Source organism: Epinephelus fuscoguttatus, linkage group LG5 (assembly GCF_011397635.1).
Source record: "Epinephelus fuscoguttatus linkage group LG5, E.fuscoguttatus.final_Chr_v1".
NCBI lineage: Eukaryota > Metazoa > Chordata > Actinopteri > Perciformes > Serranidae > Epinephelus > Epinephelus fuscoguttatus.
This window is the reverse complement of record NC_064756.1, coordinates 24,426,219-24,448,609: the sequence shown is the minus strand read 5'-3', so window position 1 is coordinate 24,448,609 and position 22,391 is coordinate 24,426,219. Positions and strand designations below refer to the sequence as shown.

General features: G+C 44.9%; 1 protein-coding gene across 1 annotated transcript in view; it reads right to left on the bottom strand.

Moving 5' to 3' along the window:
- Positions 1-22,391, bottom strand: part of LOC125888556 (apolipoprotein(a)-like) — a 101,908-nt gene that overhangs the window by 58,486 nt on the left and 21,031 nt on the right. Inside the window, 7 exon segments of the mRNA XM_049575959.1 lie at positions 138-287; positions 1,127-1,220; positions 1,223-1,238; positions 1,355-1,517; positions 5,547-5,671; positions 11,194-11,356; positions 22,206-22,330. Of these exon segments, the coding sequence (XP_049431916.1) occupies positions 138-287; positions 1,127-1,220; positions 1,223-1,238; positions 1,355-1,517; positions 5,547-5,671; positions 11,194-11,356; positions 22,206-22,330 (836 nt within the window).

Here is a 22,391-nt window from a genome sequence, read left to right as displayed (position 1 = left end):
CAGGCCTCTGACAAACAACAGACAGTAATAATGATGAACACAGGCAAACCCAAAAATCAAGGAAACATGCCATAGGTCCCTCTTTTATCAAGAACAACATTTGTCAGTTACAGTAGCTCTTACTTGTCAGGATAGTTTGTGTGGTGTGCGGCTGTGTTGGTGGGGCGTCTGAGCCGACCAGCTCTGGCATGTTTTGCCAGATTCAGTTACAGCAGTGGTGCCTCGGAATGCTTCACCTTTACCGGTGAAACAGGTCAGATGTGGGATGAGGGTGGGAGGCTTGGATGCTGAGCACAGAAGATGAGATGGATTGGTCATAGAACTCAAAGAAAATACAAGTAAAGTAGTGGTGCTTTAAATGATGTCAAATTGCAAAATGAAACTGACTGAACAGCTGCTGTAACAGCCACTCATATACAATATATATATATATATATATAAATGTAACAGGTTAATTTATACAGCAGTAATATGTGTAAATTAAATGTACATTTGTAATAAGTATTATAATTCCACAACATTTGTTTCAGTTGTCATTACTTGACATGCTTAGGCCTTCGCACTCAATATTTGGAGCGTTTGATAACCAGTTTCTGTACCCCTATGTTCAACTTTGGGGGTACCCCACCTATAAAGGGGTGTCTCCCTCCTTACCTCTCCCCTGTTGCTGTTGTGCTCCGTGGGAGAGGTAAGACACATTGCTCTTAGAGTAATTTCCGTGTTTTAGCTCTGTTAGTTGTTTATAAGTTCATTTTATGCTAACACTATCTTGTGTCGCTTAATTTGTGTAGTGGCTGGAGTTTGCATGTTGTGTATGACAGACGATTTTTGTTTTTACCACCTGTTGTCAGGAATAAACAGAGATTGCCTCCAAAGATATCCACAGTCTGGGCCGCTTTATATCTACACAACGCAGACATCACTAGAGTCCACTGGTTACATAAATGTAAATTAATACAAACAGTACACACAAAGACACACATATACAGTATATATGTATGAATGCCAAATGTCAAATGTAAATGTATGTGTGTGTGTGTGTGTGTGTGTGTGTGTGTGTCATCACCACTGTCATTAATGTTATTGTAAACTGGTGAGAAATCAACACCACTGATTACTGTTATACCTGGTCCGACTCCATCCTCACAGCTCGGCACATCACAGTACTCCCAGCGGCTGTCAGGGTCAGTAGTGTAACACCAGGGACTTGCCTCATCGTCGAGTTGTTAACCAGGCCTCTGACAAACAACAGACAGTAATAATGTTAAACACAGGCAAACCAAACAATGAGGACAACATGCCATAGGTCCCTCTTTTGTCAAGAACAACATTTTTCAGTTACGGCAACTCTTACTTTCCGGGATTGTTGTCTGGCGTGCGGTCATGTTGATGTGGCATCTGAGCTGACCAGCCCTGGCATGTTTTGCCAGATTCAGTTACAGCAGTGGTGCCTCGGTATGCTTCACCTCTACCAGTGAAACAGGTCAGATGTGGGATGAGGGTGGGAGGCTTGGATGCTGAGCACAGAAGATGAGATGGATTGGTCATAGAACTCAAAGAAAATACAAGTAAAGTGGTGGCATTTTGAATAATGTCAAATTACAAAATGAAACTGACTAAACAGCTGCTGTAACAGCCATTCATCTCCAATATACATATAAATGTAACAGGGTCATTTATACAGCAGGAATATGTGTAACGAAGTTGAATCTACATTTGTAATAAGTATTATAATTCCACAACATTTGTTTCAGTTGTTACTACTTGACATGCTTAGGCCTCCATACTCAATATTTGGAGCGTGTGATAACCAGTTTCTGTACCCCTACGTTTACCTTTGGGGTACCCCACCTATAAAGGGTTGTCTACCTCCTTACCTCTCCTCTTTTGCTGTTGTGCTCCATGGGAGAGGTAAACCACATTGCTCTTAGAGTAATTTCCGTGTTTTAGCACTGTTAGCGGTTTGTAAGTCCATTTCATGCAAAATAGTAATTACTAAGTGGCTATAGCTAACTACTGTATATAGCTATATGTGTGTACATATACTGTATATACAATATACATATATACATATAGATATATACCATCACTGACACCATCAAGCTGATTCACAGTACAGTCCTGGAGATGCTTGGATACAAGATAGGCATAGTACATAAAAACCAGTACCCTCTGTGGAAGAGATGGCTGGCGGCCAAGATAAGGAGAGAGGCACAGAAAGGATTTGGCGGGAAGACCAGAGAAGCCAAGCACCAGCTACTGCTCAACAGAGCAATCACCCGAGACTGCAAGAGCAGGAAGGCCAACCTGTGCACCGCCTGGATTGACTACAAGAAAGCCTACGACTTAGTGCCACACACATAGATACTGGAATGACTGGAACTATACAAGATCAACAGGACACTAACAGCCTTCATAAAGAACTCCATGGAAAAGTGGAAGATGAACCTGGAGGCCAACTCAAAGCCCACTGCCTAAGAGGCCGTTTACACGTTGCCGGCTATTTTCATAAATGGACATTTCACCGTCTCCGTTTCAAAAAGATCTTCGTTTACACTTACCCGTATATATATACACAAGAGCACGCCAAACCTGTAGGTGGCAGTGTAACGAGAAGCTCAAGCCTTCCATGTATCCATTGTCACCATAGCAACATAGGTCGCACTTTTGACACAGGCGCAAGTTACGGCGCATACTGAGACGTCGGCTGCCTATAACTCCGTTTATCTCCGTTTATCTCAGTTTACATGCAAACGCGCAACCGGAATTTTCCAAAATCTCCACTCTGGCCGGAGTTTTTAGAAAGACTCGTTTTCAGAGGAGAAATCTCCGTTTGTGTGTAAACGAAGGGCACAAACAAAGGAAGATGTCTCCGTTTATCGAAATCACCGTGTACGTGTAAACGGCCTCTTAGTCATCATCAAATGGGGCACATACCAACGGGATGCACTGTCACCACTGCTGTTCTGCATAGGCCTGAGTGCCCTCAGTCAGATCATCAGGAAGACTTGCTATGGATACTGATTCCAAAGCGGGGTTAACAATAAACCACCTGCTCTACATGGATGACATCAAGCTCTACGAACAGAATGAGCGAGAAATCGACTCACTGATCCACACCACCAGGATGTACAACAAGGACATGGGGATGGCATTCGGATTAGACAAGTGTGATCAAATGGTATCAAAGAGAGGCAAGATGATCAGAACTGAAGGAGTTGACCTACCAGAGGGCAACATAGGAGATATCCAGAACAGCCACAAGTACTGTGGGATCTAACAGGCTAATGGAATCATGAGGAGGCCGCAAGGAAGTTGACCACAACCAAATACCTCTAGAGAGTAAGGCAAGTCCTGAGAAGTCAGCTGAATGGTCAGATCAATGTCCGAGCCAGCAACATGTACGCACTGCCAGTCATCAGATACCCAGCTGGGATCATAAGCTGGCCAAAGGAGGAGATAGAAGCCACAGATATAGAGACAAGAAAGCTCTTCACCATGCATGGAGGGTTCCACCCCAAGTCCAGCACCCTGAGGCTATACACAAAGTGGAAAGAGGGGGGGCTGAGGACTAATGAGCATCAGAGCTGCTAACCAGGATGAAACATCCAAAATCCAGAAGTACATCAAGGAGATGGCCCCAAAGGATTAGCTGCTAAGTGAATGCCTCAGACAACAGAAACCTGGTGAGAGCAAAGAGGTGGAGGAGCAAACAACATGGAGGGACAAGCCCTACATGGTGCATAGGAACGTCAGATAAAGGAAGTGGCTGATATCAGGAAGACCTACCAGTGGCTGGAGAATGCTGGACTGACAGACAGCATGGAGGCACTAATTATCACAGCACAAGAACAGGCCCTAAGTACAAGGGCCACAGAGGCCACGGTCTACCACAGCAGATCAGACCCAAGGTGCAGGCTGTGCAAAGATGCCCCTCAGATGGTCCAGCACATTGTGGCAGGGTGCAAGATGCAGGCAGGATCAGTGTACATTGAGCGGCACAAACAAGTGGCTGGGATAGTGTACAGGAACATCTGTACCCAGTATGGACTTGAAGTACCCAAATACCGATGGAAGACACCAGCAAAGGTGGTTGAGAACAACAGGGCTAAGATCTTGTGGGACTTAAGCTTCCAGACTGACGAACAGCTGCTGGCTACCCAACTGGATATAGTGGTGGTTAAGAAACACCAGAAGAGGGCAGTGGTGGTAGATGGTGCGCTACCAGCCGACAGCAACATCAAAAAGAAGGAACATGAAAAGGTGGAGAGGGATCAAGGGTTGAAAGAACAGGTGGAACAGATGTGCAAGGTCAAAGTTGACGTGGTCTCCATGGTAGCAGGAGCACTTGGGGCAGTGACCCCAAACTGGGAGAGTGGCTCCGGCAGATTCCAGGAACAACATCTGAAGCCTCAGTGCAGAAGTGTGCAGGCCTAGGAACAGCTAAGATACTGTGCAGAACCCTCTGACTCCCAGGCCTCTGATTGGTAGAGGACCCCAGCTTGAGGATGATACAGATACCACCCGAAGAGGTTGAGAGTGTGATTTTATATCCACCGATCAACCAAAACATTAAAACCACTGACAGGTGAGTTGAATAACTTTCATTATTTTGTTCCAATGCATTGTTCTGCTGGGAAACCTTTGGTTCTGGCATTCATGTTGATACCACCTGACATGTTCCACCCACTCAAACACAGTTGTAGACCAAGTACCCCCCTTCATGGCAACAGTACTCCCCAATGGCAGTGGCCACCCAGCAGGACAATGCACCATGCCACACTGAATACATTGCTCAGGATTGGCCCAAGGAATGGGACAAAGACCTCAAAGTGTCAACCTGGCCTCCAAATTCCCCAGATCTGTGGCATATGCCATTTACCCACCTCACAACCCACTGGACTAAATGGATCTGCCACCAACACACTAGTGCTAGACATTGCAGGACACTCCCAGAGATCCTGTGTCCATGCCTCGACAGGTCAGAGCCAAGTCCGATCCAAGGAGGCCCCACCTTGGATTAGGGGTACATCTGGGGTATCAGCACATCACAAGAATCCTTTAGCAGATTGGGACCTGAGAAATTCAGGAGCCAGGTCGACACCTTGAGCTTTGTCTCATGCTCCACAGGCCATTTCTAAACAGTTTTTGTAGTGTGGCATGCTGCTTTTTTCTGCTGGGGGGGCACTGCCATCGTGGAGCACTGTTGCTATGAGGGGGGGTACTTGGTCTGCAATGGTGGGTGGAAGATGTCAGGTGGTATCCACATGAATGCCAGAACCAAAGGTTTCCCAGCAGAACAATGCATTGGAACAAAATGATCAAAGTTACTCACTTCCCCTGTCTGTGTTTTTTGGCTGATGGGTGTATATATATATATATATATATATATATATATATATATATATATATATATATGTAGACACACACACACACACACACACACACACACACACACACACACACACACACACACACACAGCCTATACAGTAAATGGATATGAATAACAGTGGTGAGAAATCATCACCATTGATTACTGTTATACCTGGTCTGGCTGCATCCTCACAGCGTGGCACACTGCAGTACTCCCAGCGGCTTTCAGAGTCAGTAGTGTAACACCAGGGTCTCCTCTCATTGTCGGGGTTACGACAGTAATTGTTATCCAGGCCTCTGACAAACAACAGACAGTAATGATGATAAACACGGTCAAACCAAACAATGAAGGCAACATGCCATAGGTCCCCCTTTTATCAAGAACAACATTTATTTTTCAGTTACAGTAGCTCTTACTTGTCAGGATAGTTGTGTGGTGTGCGGCTGTGTTGGTGTGGCGTCTGAGCCGACCAGCTCTGGCATGTTTTGCCAGATTCAGTTACAGCAGTGGTGCCTCGGTATGCTTCACCTTCACCGGTGAAACAGGTCTGATGTGGGATCATGGTGGGAGGCTTGGATGCTGAGCACAGAAGATGAGATGGATTGGTCATAGAACTCAAAGAAAATACAAGTAAAGTAGTGGTGCTATCTGACAAAATAGCTGCTGTAACAGCCATTCATACACAATACATATATATATAAATGTAACAGGTCATTTATACAGCAGGAAAATATATGTGTAAATTAAATGTTGAATGTACATTTGTAATAAGTATTATAATTCCACAACATTTGTTTCAGTTGTTATTACCTGACATGCTTAGGCCTCCATACTCAATATTTGCAGCGTTGATAACCAGTTGTTGGACCCCTATTTTCAGCTTTAGGGGTACCCCACCTATAAAGGGGTGTCTACCCCCGTACCTCTCCCCTGTTGCTGTTGTGCTCCGTGGGAGAAGGTAAGCAACATTGCTCTTAGAGTAATTTCCGTGTTTTAGCTCTGTTAGTTGTTTATAAGTTCATTTTATGCTAACACTATCTTGTGTCGCTTAATTTGTGTAGTGGCTGGAGTTTGCATGTTGTGTATGACAGACGATTTTTGTTTTTTCCACCTGTTGTCAGGAATAAACAGAGATTGCCTCCAAAGATATCCACAGTCTGGGCCTCTTTATATCTACACAACGTAGATATCACTAGAGTCCACTGGTTACTTAAATGTAAATTATTACATACACACACACACACACACACACACACACACACACATTTACATTTGGCATTCATACATATATTGTAAATGTATGTGTGTGTGTGTGTGTGTGTGTGTGTCGTCACCACTGTCATTAATGTTATTGTAAACTGGTGAGAAATCAACACCACTGATTACTGTTATACCTGGTCCGACTCCATCCTCACAGCTCGGCACATCACAGTACTCCCAGCGGCTGTCAGGGTCAGTAGTGTAACACCAGGGACTTGCCTCATTGTCGGGTTACGACAGTAGTTGTTAACCAGGTCTCTGACAAACAACAGACAGTAATAATGTGAAACACAGGCAAACCAAACAATGAAGACAACATGCCATAGGTCCCTCTTTTGTCAAGAACAACATTTTTCAGTTACAGCAACTCTTACTTTCCGGGATTGTTGTCTGGCGTGTGCGGTCGTGTTGATGTGGGCATCTGAGCTGACCAGCTCTGGCATGTTTTGCCAGATTCAGTTACAGTAGTGGTGCCTCGGTATGCTTCACCTCTACCAGTGAAACAGGTCAGATGTGGGATGAGGGTGGGAGGCTTGGATGCTGAGCACAGAAGATGAGATGGATTGGTCATAGAACTCAAAGAAAATACAAGTAAAGTGGTGGCATTTTGAATAATGTCAAATTACAAAATGAAACTGACTAAACAGCTGCTGTAACAGCCATTCATCTCCAATATACATATAAATGTAACAGGGTCATTTATACAGCAGGAATATGTGTAACGAAGTTGAATCTACATTTGTAATATGTATTATAATTCCACAACATTTGTTTCAGTTGTTATTACTTGACATACTTAGACCTTCATACTCAATATTTGGAGCGTGTGATAACCAGTTTCTGTACCCCTACGTTTACCTTTGGGGTAGCCCACCTATAAAGGGTTGTCTACCTCCTTACCTCTCCCCTTTTGCTGTTGTGCTTCATGGGAGAGGTAAATCACATTGCTCTTGCAGTAATTTCCGTGTTTTAGCACTGTTAGCGGTTTGTAAGTCCATTTCATGCTAACACTATCTTGTGTCGCTTAATTTGTATAAGGGCTGGAGCTGGAGCAGTGGTGCCTCATTAGGCTTCACCTTTACTGGTGAAACAGGTCAGATGTGGGATGAGGGTGGGTCTTGGATGCTGAGCACAGAAGATGAGATGGATTGGTCATAGAACTCAAAGGAAATACAAGTAAAGTAGAGGTGCTTTAAATAATGTCAAATTGCAAAATGAAATTGACTGTGAAAATAGTAATTACTAAATGGCTATAGCTAACTAGTGTATATAGCTATATTTGTGCATATACTGTATATGCAGTACATATATATGTATATATATATATATATATATATATATGTATATATATGTATATATATATACATATATATATATATATATATATATATATATATATATATATATATATATATATATATATATTTAGACCATCACTGACACCATCAAGCTGATTCACAGTACAGTCCTGGAGATGCTTGGATACAAGATAGGCATAGTACATAAAAACCAGTACCCTCTGTGGAAGAGATGGCTGGCGGCCAAGATAAGGAGAGAGGCACAAACAAGTGGCTGGGATAGTGTACAGGAACATCTGTACCCAGTATGGACTTGAAGTACCCAAATACCGATGGAAGACACCAGAAAAGGTGGTTGAGAACAACAGGGCTAAGATCTTGTGGGACTTAAACTTCCAGACTGACGAACAGCTGCTTGCTACCCAACCGGATATAGTGGTGGTTAAGAAACACCAGAAGAGGGCAGTGGTGGTAGATGGTGCGCTACCAGCCGACAGCAACATCAAAAAGAAGGAACATGAAAAGGTGGAGAGGGATCAAGGGTTGAAAGAACAGGTGGAACAGATGTGCAAGGTCAAAGTTGACGTGGTCTCCATGGTAGTAGGAGCACTTGGGGCAGTGACCCCCAAACTGGGAGAGTGGCTCCGGCAGATTCCAGGAACAACATCTGAAGCCTCAGTGCAGAAGTGTGCAGGCCTAGGAACAGCTAAGATACTGTGCAGAACCCTCTGACTCCCAGGCCTCTGATTGGTAGAGGACCCCAGCTTGAGGATGATACAGATACCACCGAAGAGGTTGAGAGTGTGATTTTATATCCACCGATCAACCAAAACATTAAAACCACTGACAGGTGAGTTGAATAACTTTCATTATTTTGTTCCAATGCATTGTTCTGCTGGGAAACCTTTGGTTCTGGCATTCATGTTGATACCACCTGACATGTTCCACCCACTCAAACACAGTTGTAGACCAAGTACCCCCCTTCATGGCAACAGTACTCCCCAATGGCAGTGGCCACCCAGCAGGACAATGCACCATGCCACACTGAATACATTGCTCAGGATTGGCCCAAGGAATGGGACAAAGACCTCAAAGTGTCAACCTGGCCTCCAAATTCCCCAGATCTGTGGCATATGCCATTTACCCACCTCACAACCCACTGGACTAAATGGATCTGCCACCAACACACTAGTGCCAGACATTGCAGGACACTCCCAGAGATCCTGTGTCCATGCCTCGACAGGTCAGAGCCAAGTCCGATCCAAGAAGGCCCCACCTTGGATTAGGGGTACATCTGGGGTATCAGCCCATCACAAGAATCCTTTAGCAGATTGGGACCTGAGAAATTCAGGAGCCAGGTCGACACCTTGAGCTTTGTCTCATGCTTCACAGGCCATTTCTAAACAGTTTTTGTAGTGTGGCATGCTGCTTTTTTCTGCTGGGGGGGCACTGCCATTGTGGAGCACTGTTGCTATGAGGGGGGGTACTTGGTCTGCAATGGTGGGTGGAAGATGTCAGGTGGTATCCACATGAATGCCAGAACCAAAGGTTTCCCAGCAGAACAATGCATTGGAACAAAATGATCAAAGTTACTCACTTCCCCTGTCTGTGTTTTTTGGCTGATGGGTGTATATATATATATATATATGTAGACACACACACGCACAAACACACACACACACACATACACACGTACATAGCCTATACAGTAAATGGATATGAATAACAGTGGTGAGAAATCATCACCACTGATTACTGTTATACCTGGTCTGGCTGCATCCTCACAACGTGGCACACTGCAGTACTCCCAGCGGCTTTCAGAGTCAGTAGTGTAACACCAGGGTCTCCTCTCATTGTCAGGGTTACGACAGTAGTTGCTAACCAGGCCTCTGACAAACAACAGACAGTAATAATGGTGAACACAGGCAAACCCAAAAATCAAGGAAACATGCCATAGGTCCCTCTTTTATCAAGAACAACATTTGTCAGTTACAGTAGCTCTTACTTGTCAGGATAGTTGTGTGGTGTGCGGCTGTGTTGGTGGGGTGTCTGAGCCGACCAGCTCTGGCATGTTTTGCCAGATTCAGTTACAGCAGTGGTGCCTCGGTATGCTTCACCTTTACCGGTGAAACAGGTCAGATGTGGGATGAGAGTGGGAGGCTTGGATGCTGAGCACAGAAGATGAGATGGATTGGTTATAGAACTCAAAGAAAATACAAGTAAAGTAGTGGTGCTTTAAATGATGTCAAATTGCAAAATGAAACTGACTGAACAGCTGCTCTAACAGCCACTCATATACAATATATATATATATATATATAAATGTAACAGGTTAATTTATACAGCAGTAATATGTGTAAATTAAATGTACATTTGTAATAAGTATTATAATTCCACAACATTTGTTTCAGTTGTTATTACTTGACATGCTTAGGCCTTCGCACTCAATATTTGGAGCGTTTGATAACCAGTTTCTGTACCCCTATGTTCAACTTTGGGGGTACCCCACCTATAAAGGGTGTCTCCCTCCTTACCTCTCCCTGTTGCTGTTGTGCTCCGTGGGAGAGGTAAGACACATTGCTCTTAGAGTAATTTCCGTGTTTTAGCTCTGTTAGTTGTTTATAAATTCATTTTATGCTAACACTATCTTGTGTTGCTTAATTTGTGTATGAGCTGGAGTTTGCATGTTGTGTATGACAGACGATTTTTGTTTTTACCACCTGTTGTCAGGAATAAACAGAGATTGCCTCCAAAGATATCCACAGTCTGGGCCGTTTTATATCTATACAACGCAGACATCACTAGAGTCCACTGGTTACATAAATGTAAATTAATACAAACAGTACACACAAAGACACACATATACAGTATATATGTATGAATGCCAAATGTCAAATGTCAAATGTAAATATGTGTGTGTGTGTGTGTGTGTGTGTGTGTGTGTGTGTGTGTGTGTCGTCACCACTGTCATTAATGTTATTGTAAACTGGTGAGAAATCAACACCACTGATTACTGTTATACCTGGTCCGACTCCATCCTCACAGCTCGGCACATCACAGTACTCCCAGCGGCTGTCAGGGTCAGTAGTGTAACACCAGGACTTGCCTCATCGCCGGGTTACGACAGTAGTTGTTAACCAGGCCTCTGACAAACAACAGACAGTAATAATGTTAAACACAGGCAAACCAAACAATAAAGACAACATGCCATAGGTCCCTCTTTGTCAAGAACAACATTTTTCAGTTACGGCAACTCTTACTTTCCGGGATTGTTGTCTGGCGTGCGGTCGTGTTGATGTGGCATCTGAGCTGACCAGCTCTGGCATGTTTTGCCAGATTCAGTTACAGCAGTGGTGCCTCGGTATGCTTCACCTCTACCAGTGAAACAGGTCAGATGTGGGATGAGGGTGGGAGGCTTGGATGCTGAGCACAGAAGATGAGATGGATTGGTCATAGAACTCAAAGAAAATACAAGTAAAGTGGTGGCATTTTGAATAATGTCAAATTACAAAATGAAACTGACTAAACAGCTGCTGTAACAGCCATTCATCTCAATATACATATACATGTAACAGGTTAATTTATACAGCAGGAATATGTGTAACGAAGTTGAATCTACATTTGTAATAAGTATTATAATTCCACAACATTTGTTTCAGTTGTTACTACTTGACATGCTTAGGCCTCCATACTCAATATTTGGAGCGTGTGATAACCAGTTTCTGTACCCCTACGTTTACCTTTGGGGTACCCCACCTATAAAGGGTTGTCTACCTCCTTACCTCTCCCCTTTTGCTGTTGTGCTCCATGGGAGAGGTAAACCACATTGCTCTTAGAGTAATTTCCGTGTTTTAGCACTGTTAGCGGTTTGTAAGTCCATTTCATGCAAAACAGTATTTACTAAGTGGCTGTAGCGAACTACTGTATATAGCTATATGTGTGTACATATACTGTATATACAATATACATAATCAATGGGGTTGGGACCATCAGTTGTGTTGTGCAGAAGTCAGGTTAATACACAGCCGACAGCCCTATTGGACAACTGTTAAAATTCATATTATGGCAAGAACCAATCAGCTAACTAAAGAAAAACGAGTGGCCATCATTACTTTAAGAAATGAAGGTCAGTCAGTCCGGAAAATTGCAAAAACTTTAAATGTGTCCCCAAGTAGAAAAACCATCAAGTGCTACAAAACTGGCACACATGAGGACCGACCAGGAAAGGAAGACCAAGAGTCACCTCTGCTTCTGAGGATAAGTTCATCCAGTCACCAGCCTCAGAAATGGAAGTTAACAGCAGCTCAGATCAGAGACCAGATGAATGCCACACAGAGTTCTAGCAGCAGACCCATCTCTAGAACAACTGTTAAGAGGAGACTGCAGAGAATCAGGCCTTCATGGTCAAATAGCTGCTAGGAAACCACTGCTAAGGAGGCAACAGAACAGAAGAGATTTGTTTGGGCCAAGAAACACAAGGAATGGACATTAGACCAGTGGAAATCTGTGCTTTGGTCTGATGAGTCCAAATTTGAGATCTTTGGTTCCAACCGCCGTGTCTTTGTGAGACGCAGAAAAGGTGAACGGATGGATTCCACATGCCTGGTTCCCACTGTGAAGCATGGAGGAGGAGGTGATGGTGTGGGGGTGTTTTGCTGGTGACACTGTTGGGGATTTATTCAAAATTGAAGGCACACTGAACCAGCATGGCTACCACAGCATCCTGCAGCGACATGCCATCCCATCCGGTTTGCGTTTAGTTGGACGATCATTTATTTTTCAACAGGACAATGACCCCAAACACACCTCCAGGCTGGAGGACCAAGAAGGAGAGTGATGGAGTGCTGCGGCAGATGACCTGGCCTCCACAGTCACCGGACCTGAACCCAATCGAGATGGTTTGGGGTGAGCTGGACCGCAGAGTGAAGGCAAAGGGGCCAACAAGTGCTAAACAGCTGAATGGTCAAGATGTTGGAAAACCATTTCAGGTGACTACCTCTTGAAGCTCATGGAGAGAATGCCAAGAGTGTGCAAAGCAGTAATCAGAGCAAAGGGTGGCTATTTTGAAGAAACTAGAATATAAAACATGTTTTCAGTTATTTCACCTATTTTTGTTAAGTACATAACTCCACATGTGTTCATTCATAGTTTTGATGCCTTCAGTGAGAATCTACAATGTAAATAGTCATGAAAATAAAGAAAACGCATTGAATGAGAAGGTGTGTCCAAACTTTTGGCCTGTACTGTATATATATACCATCACTGACACCATCAAGCTGATTCACAGTACAGTCCTGGAGATGCTTGGATACAAGATAGGCATAGTACATAAAAACCAGTACCCTCTGTGGAAGAGATGGCTGGCTGCCAAGATAAGGAGAGAGGCACAGAAAGGATTTGGCGGGAAGACCAGAGAAGCCAAGCACCAGCTACTGCTCAACAGAGCAATCACCCGAGACTGCAAGAGCAGGAAGGCCAACCTGTGCACCGCCTGGATTGACTACAAGAAAGCCTACGACTTAGTGCCACACACATAGATACTGGAATGACTGGAACTATACAAGATCAACAGGACACTAACAGCCTTCATAAAGAACTCCATGGAAAAGTGGAAGATGAACCTGGAGGCCAACTCAAAGCCCACTGCCTAAGAGGCCGTTTACACGTTGCCGGCTATTTTCATAAATGGACATTTCACCGTCTCCGTTTTCAAAAAGATCTTCGTTTACACTTACCCGTATATATATACACAAGAGCACGCCAAACCTGTAGGTGGCAGTGTAACGAGAAGCTCAAGCCTTCCATGTATCCATTGTCACCATAGCAACATAGGTCGCACTTTTGACACAGGCGCAAGTTACGCGCATACTGTGACGTCGGCTGCCTATAACTCCGTTTATCTCCGTTTATCTCAGTTTACATGCAAGCGCGCAAGAATCGAATTTTCCAAAATCTCCACTCTGGCCGGAGTTTTTAGAAAGACTCGTTTTCAGAGGAGAAATCTCCGTTTGCGTGTAAACAAAGGGCACAAACAAAGGAAGATGTCTCCGTTTATCGAAATCACCGTGTACGTGTAAACGGCCTCTTAGTCATCATCAAATGGGGCACATACCAACGGGATGCACTGTCACCACTGCTGTTCTGCATAGGCCTGAGTGCCCTCAGTCAGATCATCAGGAAGACTTGCTATGGATACTGATTCCAAAGTGGGGTTAACAATAAACCACCTGCTCTACATGGATGACATCAAGCTCTGAACAGAATGAGCGAGAAATCGACTCACTGATCCACACCACCAGGATGTACAACAAGGACATGGGGATGGCATTCGGATTAGACAAGTGTGATCAAATGGTATCAAAGAGAGGCAAGATGATCAGAACTGAAGGAGTTGACCTACCAGAGGGCAACATAGGAGTTATCCAGAACAGCTATGAGTACTGTGGGATCTAACAGGCCAATGGAAATCAAGAGGAGGCCGTAAGGAAGTCGACCACAACCAAATACCTCCAGAGAGTAAGGCAAGTCCTGAGAAGTCAGCTGAACGGTCAGAACAAGGTCCGAGCCATCAACACGTATGGACTGCCAGTCATCAGATACCCAGCTGGGATCATAAGCTGGCCAAAGGAGGACATAGAAGCCACAGATACCAAGACAAGAAAGCTCTTTACCATGCATGGAGGGTTCCACCCCAAGTCCAGCACCCTGAGGCTATACACAAAGTGGAAAGAGGGGGGGCTGAGGACTAATGAGCATCAGAGCCGCTAACCAGGATGAAACATCCAAAATCCAGAAGTACATCAAGGAGATGGCCCCAAAGGATTAGCTGCTAAGTGAATGCCTCAGACAACAGAAACCTGGTGAGAGCAAAGAGGTGGAGGAGCAAACAACATGGAGGGACAAGCCCCTACATGGTGCATAGGAACGTCAGATAAAGGAAGTGGCTGATATCAGGAAGACCTACCAGTGGCTGGAGAATGCTGGACTGACAGACAGCATGGAGGCACTAATTATCACAGCACAAGAACAGGCCCTAAGTACAAGGGCCACAGAGGCCACGGTCTACCACAGCAGATCAGACCCAAGGTGCAGGCTGTGCAAAGATGCCCCTCAGATGGTCCAGCACATTGTGGCAGGGTGCAAGATGCAGGCAGGATCAGTGTACATTGAGCGGCACAAACAAGTGGCTGGGATAGTGTACAGGAACATCTGTACCCAGTATGGACTTGAAGTACCCAAATACCGATGGAAGACACCAGCAAAGGTGGTTGAGAACAACAGGGCTAAGATCTTGTGGGACTTAAGCTTCCAGACTGATGAACAGCTGCTGGCTACCCAACCGGATATAGTGGTGGTTAAGAAACACCAGAAGAGGGCAGTGGTGGTAGATGGTGCGCTACCAGCCGACAGCAACATCAAAAAGAAGGAACATGAAAAGGTGGAGAGGATCAAGGGTTGAAAGAACAGGTGGAACAGATGTGCAAGGTCAAAGTTGACGTGGTCTCCATGGTAGTAGGAGCACTTGGGCCAGTGACCCCAAACTGGGAGAGTGGCTCCGGCAGATTCCAGGAACAACATCTGAAGCCTCAGTGCAGAAGTGTGCAGGCCTAGGAACAGCTAAGATACTGTGCAGAACCCTCTGACTCCCAGGCCTCTGATTGGTAGAGGACCCCAGCTTGAGGATGATACAGATACCACCGAAGAGGTTGAGAGTGTGATTTTATATCCACCGATCAACCAAAACATTAAAACCACTGACAGGTGAGTTGAATAACTTTCATTATTTTGTTCCAATGCATTGTTCTGCTGGGAAACCTTTGGTTCTGGCATTCATGTTGATACCACCTGACATGTTCCACCCACTCAAACACAGTTGTAGACCAAGTACCCCCCTTCATGGCAACAGTACTCCCCAATGGCAGTGGCCACCCAGCAGGGCAATGCACCATGCCACACTGAATACATTGCTCAGGATTGGCCCAAGGAATGGGACAAAGACCTCAAAGTGTCAACCTGGCCTCCAAATTCCCCAGATCTGTGGCATATGCCATTTACCCACCTCACAACCCACTGGACTAAATGGATCTGCCACCAACACACTAGTGCCAGACATTGCAGGACACTCCCAGAGATCCTGTGTCCATGCCTCGACAGGTCAGAGCCAAGTCCGATCCAAGGAGGCCCCACCTTGGATTAGGGGTACATCTGGGGTATCAGCACATCACAAGAATCCTTTAGCAGATTGGGACCTGAGAAATTCAGGAGCCAGGTCGACACCTTGAGCTTTGTCTCATGCTTCACAGGCCATTTCTAAACAGTTTTGTAGTGTGGCATGCTGCTTTTTCTGCTGGGGGCACTGCCATCGTGGAGCACTGTTGTTATGAGTACTTGGTCTGCAATGGTGGGTGGAAGATGTCAGGTGGTATCCACATGAATGCCAGAACCAAAGGTTTCCCAGCAGAACAATGCATTGGAACAAAATGATCAAAGTTACTCACTTCCCCTGTCTGTGTTTTTTGGCTGATGGGTGTATATATATATATATATGTAGACACACACACACACACACACACACACACACACACACACACACACACACACACACACACAGCCTATACAGTAAATGGATATGAATAACAGTGGTGAGAAATCATCACCATTGATTACTGTTATACCTGGTCTGGCTGCATCCTCTGGCAACGTGGCACACTGCAGTACTCCCAGCGGCTTTCAGAGTCAGTAGTGTAACACCAGGGTCTCCTCTCATTGTCAGGGTTACGACAGTAGTTGTTAACCAGGCCTCTGACAAACAACAGACAGTAATAATGATGAACACAGGCAAACCCAAAAATCAAGGAAACATGCCATAGGTCCCTCTTTTATCAAGAACAACATTTGTCAGTTACAGTAGCTCTTACTTGTCAGGATAGTTGTGTGGTGTGCGGCTGTGTTGGTGGGGCGTCTGAGCCGACCAGCTCTGGCATGTTTTGCCAGATTCAGTTACAGCAGTGGTGCCTCGGTATGCTTCACCTTTACCGGTGAAACAGGTCAGATGTGGGATGAGAGTGGGAGGCTTGGATGCTGAGCACAGAAGATGAGATGGATTGGTTATAGAACTCAAAGAAAATACAAGTAAAGTAGTGGTGCTTTAAATGATGTCAAATTGCAAAATGAAACTGACTGAACAGCTGCTGTAACAGCCACTCATATACAATATATATATATATATATATATATAAATGTAACAGGTTAATTTATACAGCAGTAATATGTGTAAATTAAATGTACATTTGTAATAAGTATTATAATTCCACAACATTTGTTTCAGTTGTCATTACTTGACATGCTTAGGCCTTCGCACTCAATATTTGGAGCGTTTGATAACCAGTTTCTGTACCCCTATGTTCAACTTTGGGGGTACCCCACCTATAAAGGGGTGTCTCCCTCCTTACCTCTCCCCTGTTGCTGTTGTGCTCCATGGGAGAGGTAAACAACATTGCTCTTAGAGTAATTTCCGTGTTTTAGCTCTGTTAGTTGTTTATAAGTTCATTTTATGCTAACACTATCTTGTGTCGCTTAATTTGTGTAGTGGCTGGAGTTTGCATGTTGTGTATGACAGACGATTTTTGTTTTTACCACCTGTTGTCAGGAATAAACAGAGATTGCCTCCAAAGATATCCACAGTCTGGGCCGTTTTATATCTATACAACGCAGACATCACTAGAGTCCACTGGTTACATAAATGTAAATTAATACAAACAGTACACACAAAGACACACATATACAGTATATATGTATGAATGCCAAATGTCAAATGTAAATGTATGTGTGTGTGTGTGTGTGATCACCACTGTCATTAATGTTATTGTAAACTGGTGAGAAATCAACACCACTGATTACTGTTATACCTGGTCCGACTCCATCCTCACAGCTCGGCACATCACAGTACTCCCAGCGGCTGTCAGGGTCAGTAGTGTAACACCAGGGACTTGCCTCATCGGTGACAGTAGTTGTTAACCAGGCCTCTGACAAACAACAGACAGTAATAATGTTAAACACAGGCAAACCAAACAATGAAGACAACATGCCATAGGTCCCTCTTTTGTCAAGAACAACATTTTTCAGTTACGGCAACTCTTACTTTCCGGGATTGTTGTCTGGCGTGCGGTCGTGTTGATGTGGCATCTGAGCTGACCAGCTCTGGCATGTTTTGCCAGATTCAGTTACAGCAGTGGTGCCTCGGTATGCTTCACCTCTACCAGTGAAACAGGTCAGATGTGGGATGAGGTGGGAGGCTTGGATGCTGAGCACAGAAGATGAGATGGATTGGTCATAGAACTCAAAGAAAATACAAGTAAAGTGGTGGCATTTTGAATAATGTCAAATTACAAAATGAAACTGACTAAACAGCTGCTGTAACAGCCATTCATCTCAATAGACATATAAATGTAACAGGTTAATTTATACAGCAGGAATATGTGTAACGAAGTTGAATCTACATTTGTAATAAGTATTATAATTCCACAACATTTGTTTCAGTTGTTACTACTTGACATGCTTAGGCCTCCATACTCAATATTTGGAGCGTGTGATAACCAGTTTCTGTACCCCTATGTTTACCTTTGGGGTACCCCAACTATAAAGTGTTGTCTACCTCCTTACCTCTCCCCTTTTGCTGTTGTGCTCCATGGGAGAGGTAAACCACATTGCTCTTAGAGTAATTTCCGTGTTTTAGCACTGTTAGTGGTTTGTAAGTCCATTTCATGCAAAATAGTAATTACTAAGTGGCTATAGCTAACTACTGTATATAGCTATATGTGTGTACATATACTGTATATACAATATACATATATACATATATATATATATACCATCACTGACACCATCAAGCTGATTCACAGTACAGTCCTGGAGATGCTTGGATACAAGATAGGCATAGTACATAAAAACCAGTACCCTCTGTGGAAGAGATGGCTGGCCAAGATAAGGAGAGAGGCACAGAAAGGATTTGGTGGGAAGACCAGAGAAGCCAAGCACCAGCTACTGCTCAACAGAGCAATCACCCGAGACTGCAAGAGCAGGAAGGCCAACCTGTGCACCGCCTGGATTGACTACAAGAAAGCCTACGACTTAGTGCCACACACATAGATACTGGAATGACTGGAACTATACAAGATCAACAGGACACTAACAGCCTTCATAAAGAACTCCATGGAAAAGTGGAAGATGAACCTGGAGGCCAACTCAAAGCCCACTGCCTAAGAGGCCGTTTACACGTTGCCGGCTATTTTCATAAATGGACATTTCACCGTCTCCGTTTTCAAAAAGATCTTCGTTTACACTTACCCGTATATATATACACAAGAGCACGCCAAACCTGTAGGTGGCAGTGTAACGAGAAGCTCAAGCCTTCCATGTATCCATTGTCACCATAGCAACATAGGTCGCACTTTTGACACAGGCGCAAGTTACGGCGCATACTGTGACGTCGGCTGCCTATAACTCCGTTTATCTCCGTTTATCTCAGTTTACATGCAAACGCGCAACCGGAATTTTCCAAAATCTCCACTCTGGCCGGAGTTTTTAGAAAGACTCGTTTTCAGAGGAGAAATCTCCGTTTGCGTGTAAACAAAGGGCACAAACAAAGGAAGATGTCTCCGTTTATCGAAATCACCGTGGTACGTAAACGGCCTCTTAGTCATCATCAAATGGGGCACATACCAACGGGATGCACTGTCACCACTGCTGTTCTGCATAGGCCTGAGTGCCCTCAGTCAGATCATCAGGAAGACTTGCTATGGATACTGATTCCAAAGCGGGGTTAACAATAAACCACCTGCTCTACATGGATGACATCAAGCTCTACAAACAGAATGAGCGAGAAATCGACTCACTGATCCACACCACCAGGATGTACAGCAAGGACATGGGGATGGCATTCGGATTAGACAAGTGTGATCAAATGGTATCAAAGAGAGGCAAGATGATCAGAACTGAAGGAGTTGACCTACCAGAGGGCAACATAGGAGATATCCAGAACAGCCGCAAGTACTGTGGGATCTAACAGGCTAATGGAATCATGAGGAGGCCGCAAGGAAGTTGACCACAACCAAATACCTCTAGAGAGTAAGGCAAGTCCTGAGAAGTCAGCTGAATGGTCAGATCAATGTCCGAGCCAGCAACATGTACGCACTGCCAGTCATCAGATACCCAGTACGGATCATAAGCTGGCCAAAGGAGGAGATAGAAGACACAGACATTAAGACAAGAAAGCTCCTTACAATGCAAGTCCAGCACCCTGAGGCTATACACGAAGAAGAAAGAGGGAGGCCTAGGACTAGAGAGCATCAGAGCCACTATGCAGGATGAAACATCGAAAATCCAGGAGTACATCAAGAAGATGGCCCCAAAGGATGAACTGCTAAGTGAATGCCTCAGACAACAGAAACCTGATGGGAGCAAAAAGGTGGAGGAGCAAACAACATGGAGGGACAAGCCCCTACATGGTGCATAGGAACGTCAGATAAAGGAAGTGGCTGATATCAGGAAGACTTACCAGTGGCTGGAGAATGCTGGACTGACAGACAGCATGGAGGCACTAATCATCACAGCACAAGAACAGGCCCTAAGTACAAGGGCCACAGAGGCCACGGTCTACCACAGCAGATCAGACCCAAGGTGCAGGCTGTGCAAAGATGCCCCTCAGATGGTCCAGCACGTTGTGGCAGGGTGCAAGATGCAGGCAGGATCAGTGTACATTGAGAGGCACAAACAAGTGGCTGGGATAGTGTACAGGAACATCTGTACCCAGTATGGACTTGAAGTACCCAAATACCGATGGAAGACACCAGCAAAGGTGGTTGAGAACAACAGGGCTAAGATCTTGTGGGACTTAAGCTTCCAGACTGATGAACAGCTGCTGGCTACCCAACCGGATATAGTGGTGGTTAAGAAACACCAGAAGAGGGCAGTGGTGGTAGATGGTGCGCTACCAGCCGACAGCAACATCAAAAAGAAGGAACATGAAAAGGTGGAGAGGGATCAAGGGTTGAAAGAACAGGTGGAACAGATGTGCAAGGTCAAAGTTGACGTGGTCTCCATGGTAGTAGGAGCACTTGGGGCAGTGACCCCCAAACTGGGAGAGTGGCTCCGGCAGATTCCAGGAACAACATCTGAAGCCTCAGTGCAGAAGTGTGCAGGCCTAGGAACAGCTAAGATACTGTGCAGAACCCTCTGACTCCCAGGCCTCTGATTGGTAGAGGACCCCAGCTTGAGGATGATACAGATACCACCGAAGAGGTTGAGAGTGTGATTTTATATCCACCGATCAACCAAAACATTAAAACCACTGACAGGTGAGTTGAATAACTTTCATTATTTTGTTCCAATGCATTGTTCTGCTGGGAAACCTTTGGTTCTGGCATTCATGTTGATACCACCTGACATGTTCCACCCACTCAAACACAGTTGTAGACCAAGTACCCCCCTTCATGGCAACAGTACTCCCCAATGGCAGTGGCCACCCAGCAGGACAATGCACCATGCCACACTGAATACATTGCTCAGGATTGGCCCAAGGAATGGGACAAAGACCTCAAAGTGTCAACCTGGCCTCCAAATTCCCCAGATCTGTGGCATATGCCATTTACCCACCTCACAACCCACTGGACTAAATGGATCTGCCACCAACACACTAGTGCCAGACATTGCAGGACACTCCCAGAGATCCTGTGTCCATGCCTCGACAGGTCAGAGCCAAGTCCGATCCAAGGAGGCCCCACCTTGGATTAGGGGTACATCTGGGGTATCAGCACATCACAAGAATCCTTTAGCAGATTGGGACCTGAGAAATTCAGGAGCCAGGTCGACACCTTGAGCTTTGTCTCATGCTCACAGGCCATTTCTAAACAGTTTTTGTAGTGTGGCATGCTGCTTTTTTCTGCTGGGGGGGCACTGCCATTGTGGAGCACTGTTGCTATGAGGGGGGGTACTTGGTCTGCAATGGTGGGTGGAAGATGTCAGGTGGTATCCACATGAATGCCAGAACCAAAGGTTTCCCAGCAGAACAATGCATTGGAACAAAATGATCAAAGTTACTCACTTCCCCTGTCTGTGTTTTTTGGCTGATGGGTGTATATATATATATATATATATGTACACACACACACACACACACACACACACACACACACACACACACACACACAGCCTATACAGTAAATGGATATGAATAACAGTGGTGAGAAATCATCACCATTGATTACTGTTATACCTGGTCTGGCTGCATCCTCACAGCGTGGCACACTGCAGTACTCCCAGCGGCTTTCAGAGTCAGTAGTGTAACACCAGGGTCTCCTCTCATTGTCAGGGTTACGACAGTAGTTGTTAACCAGGCCTCTGACAAACAACAGACAGTAATAATGATGAACACAGGCAAACCCAAAAATCAAGGAAACAT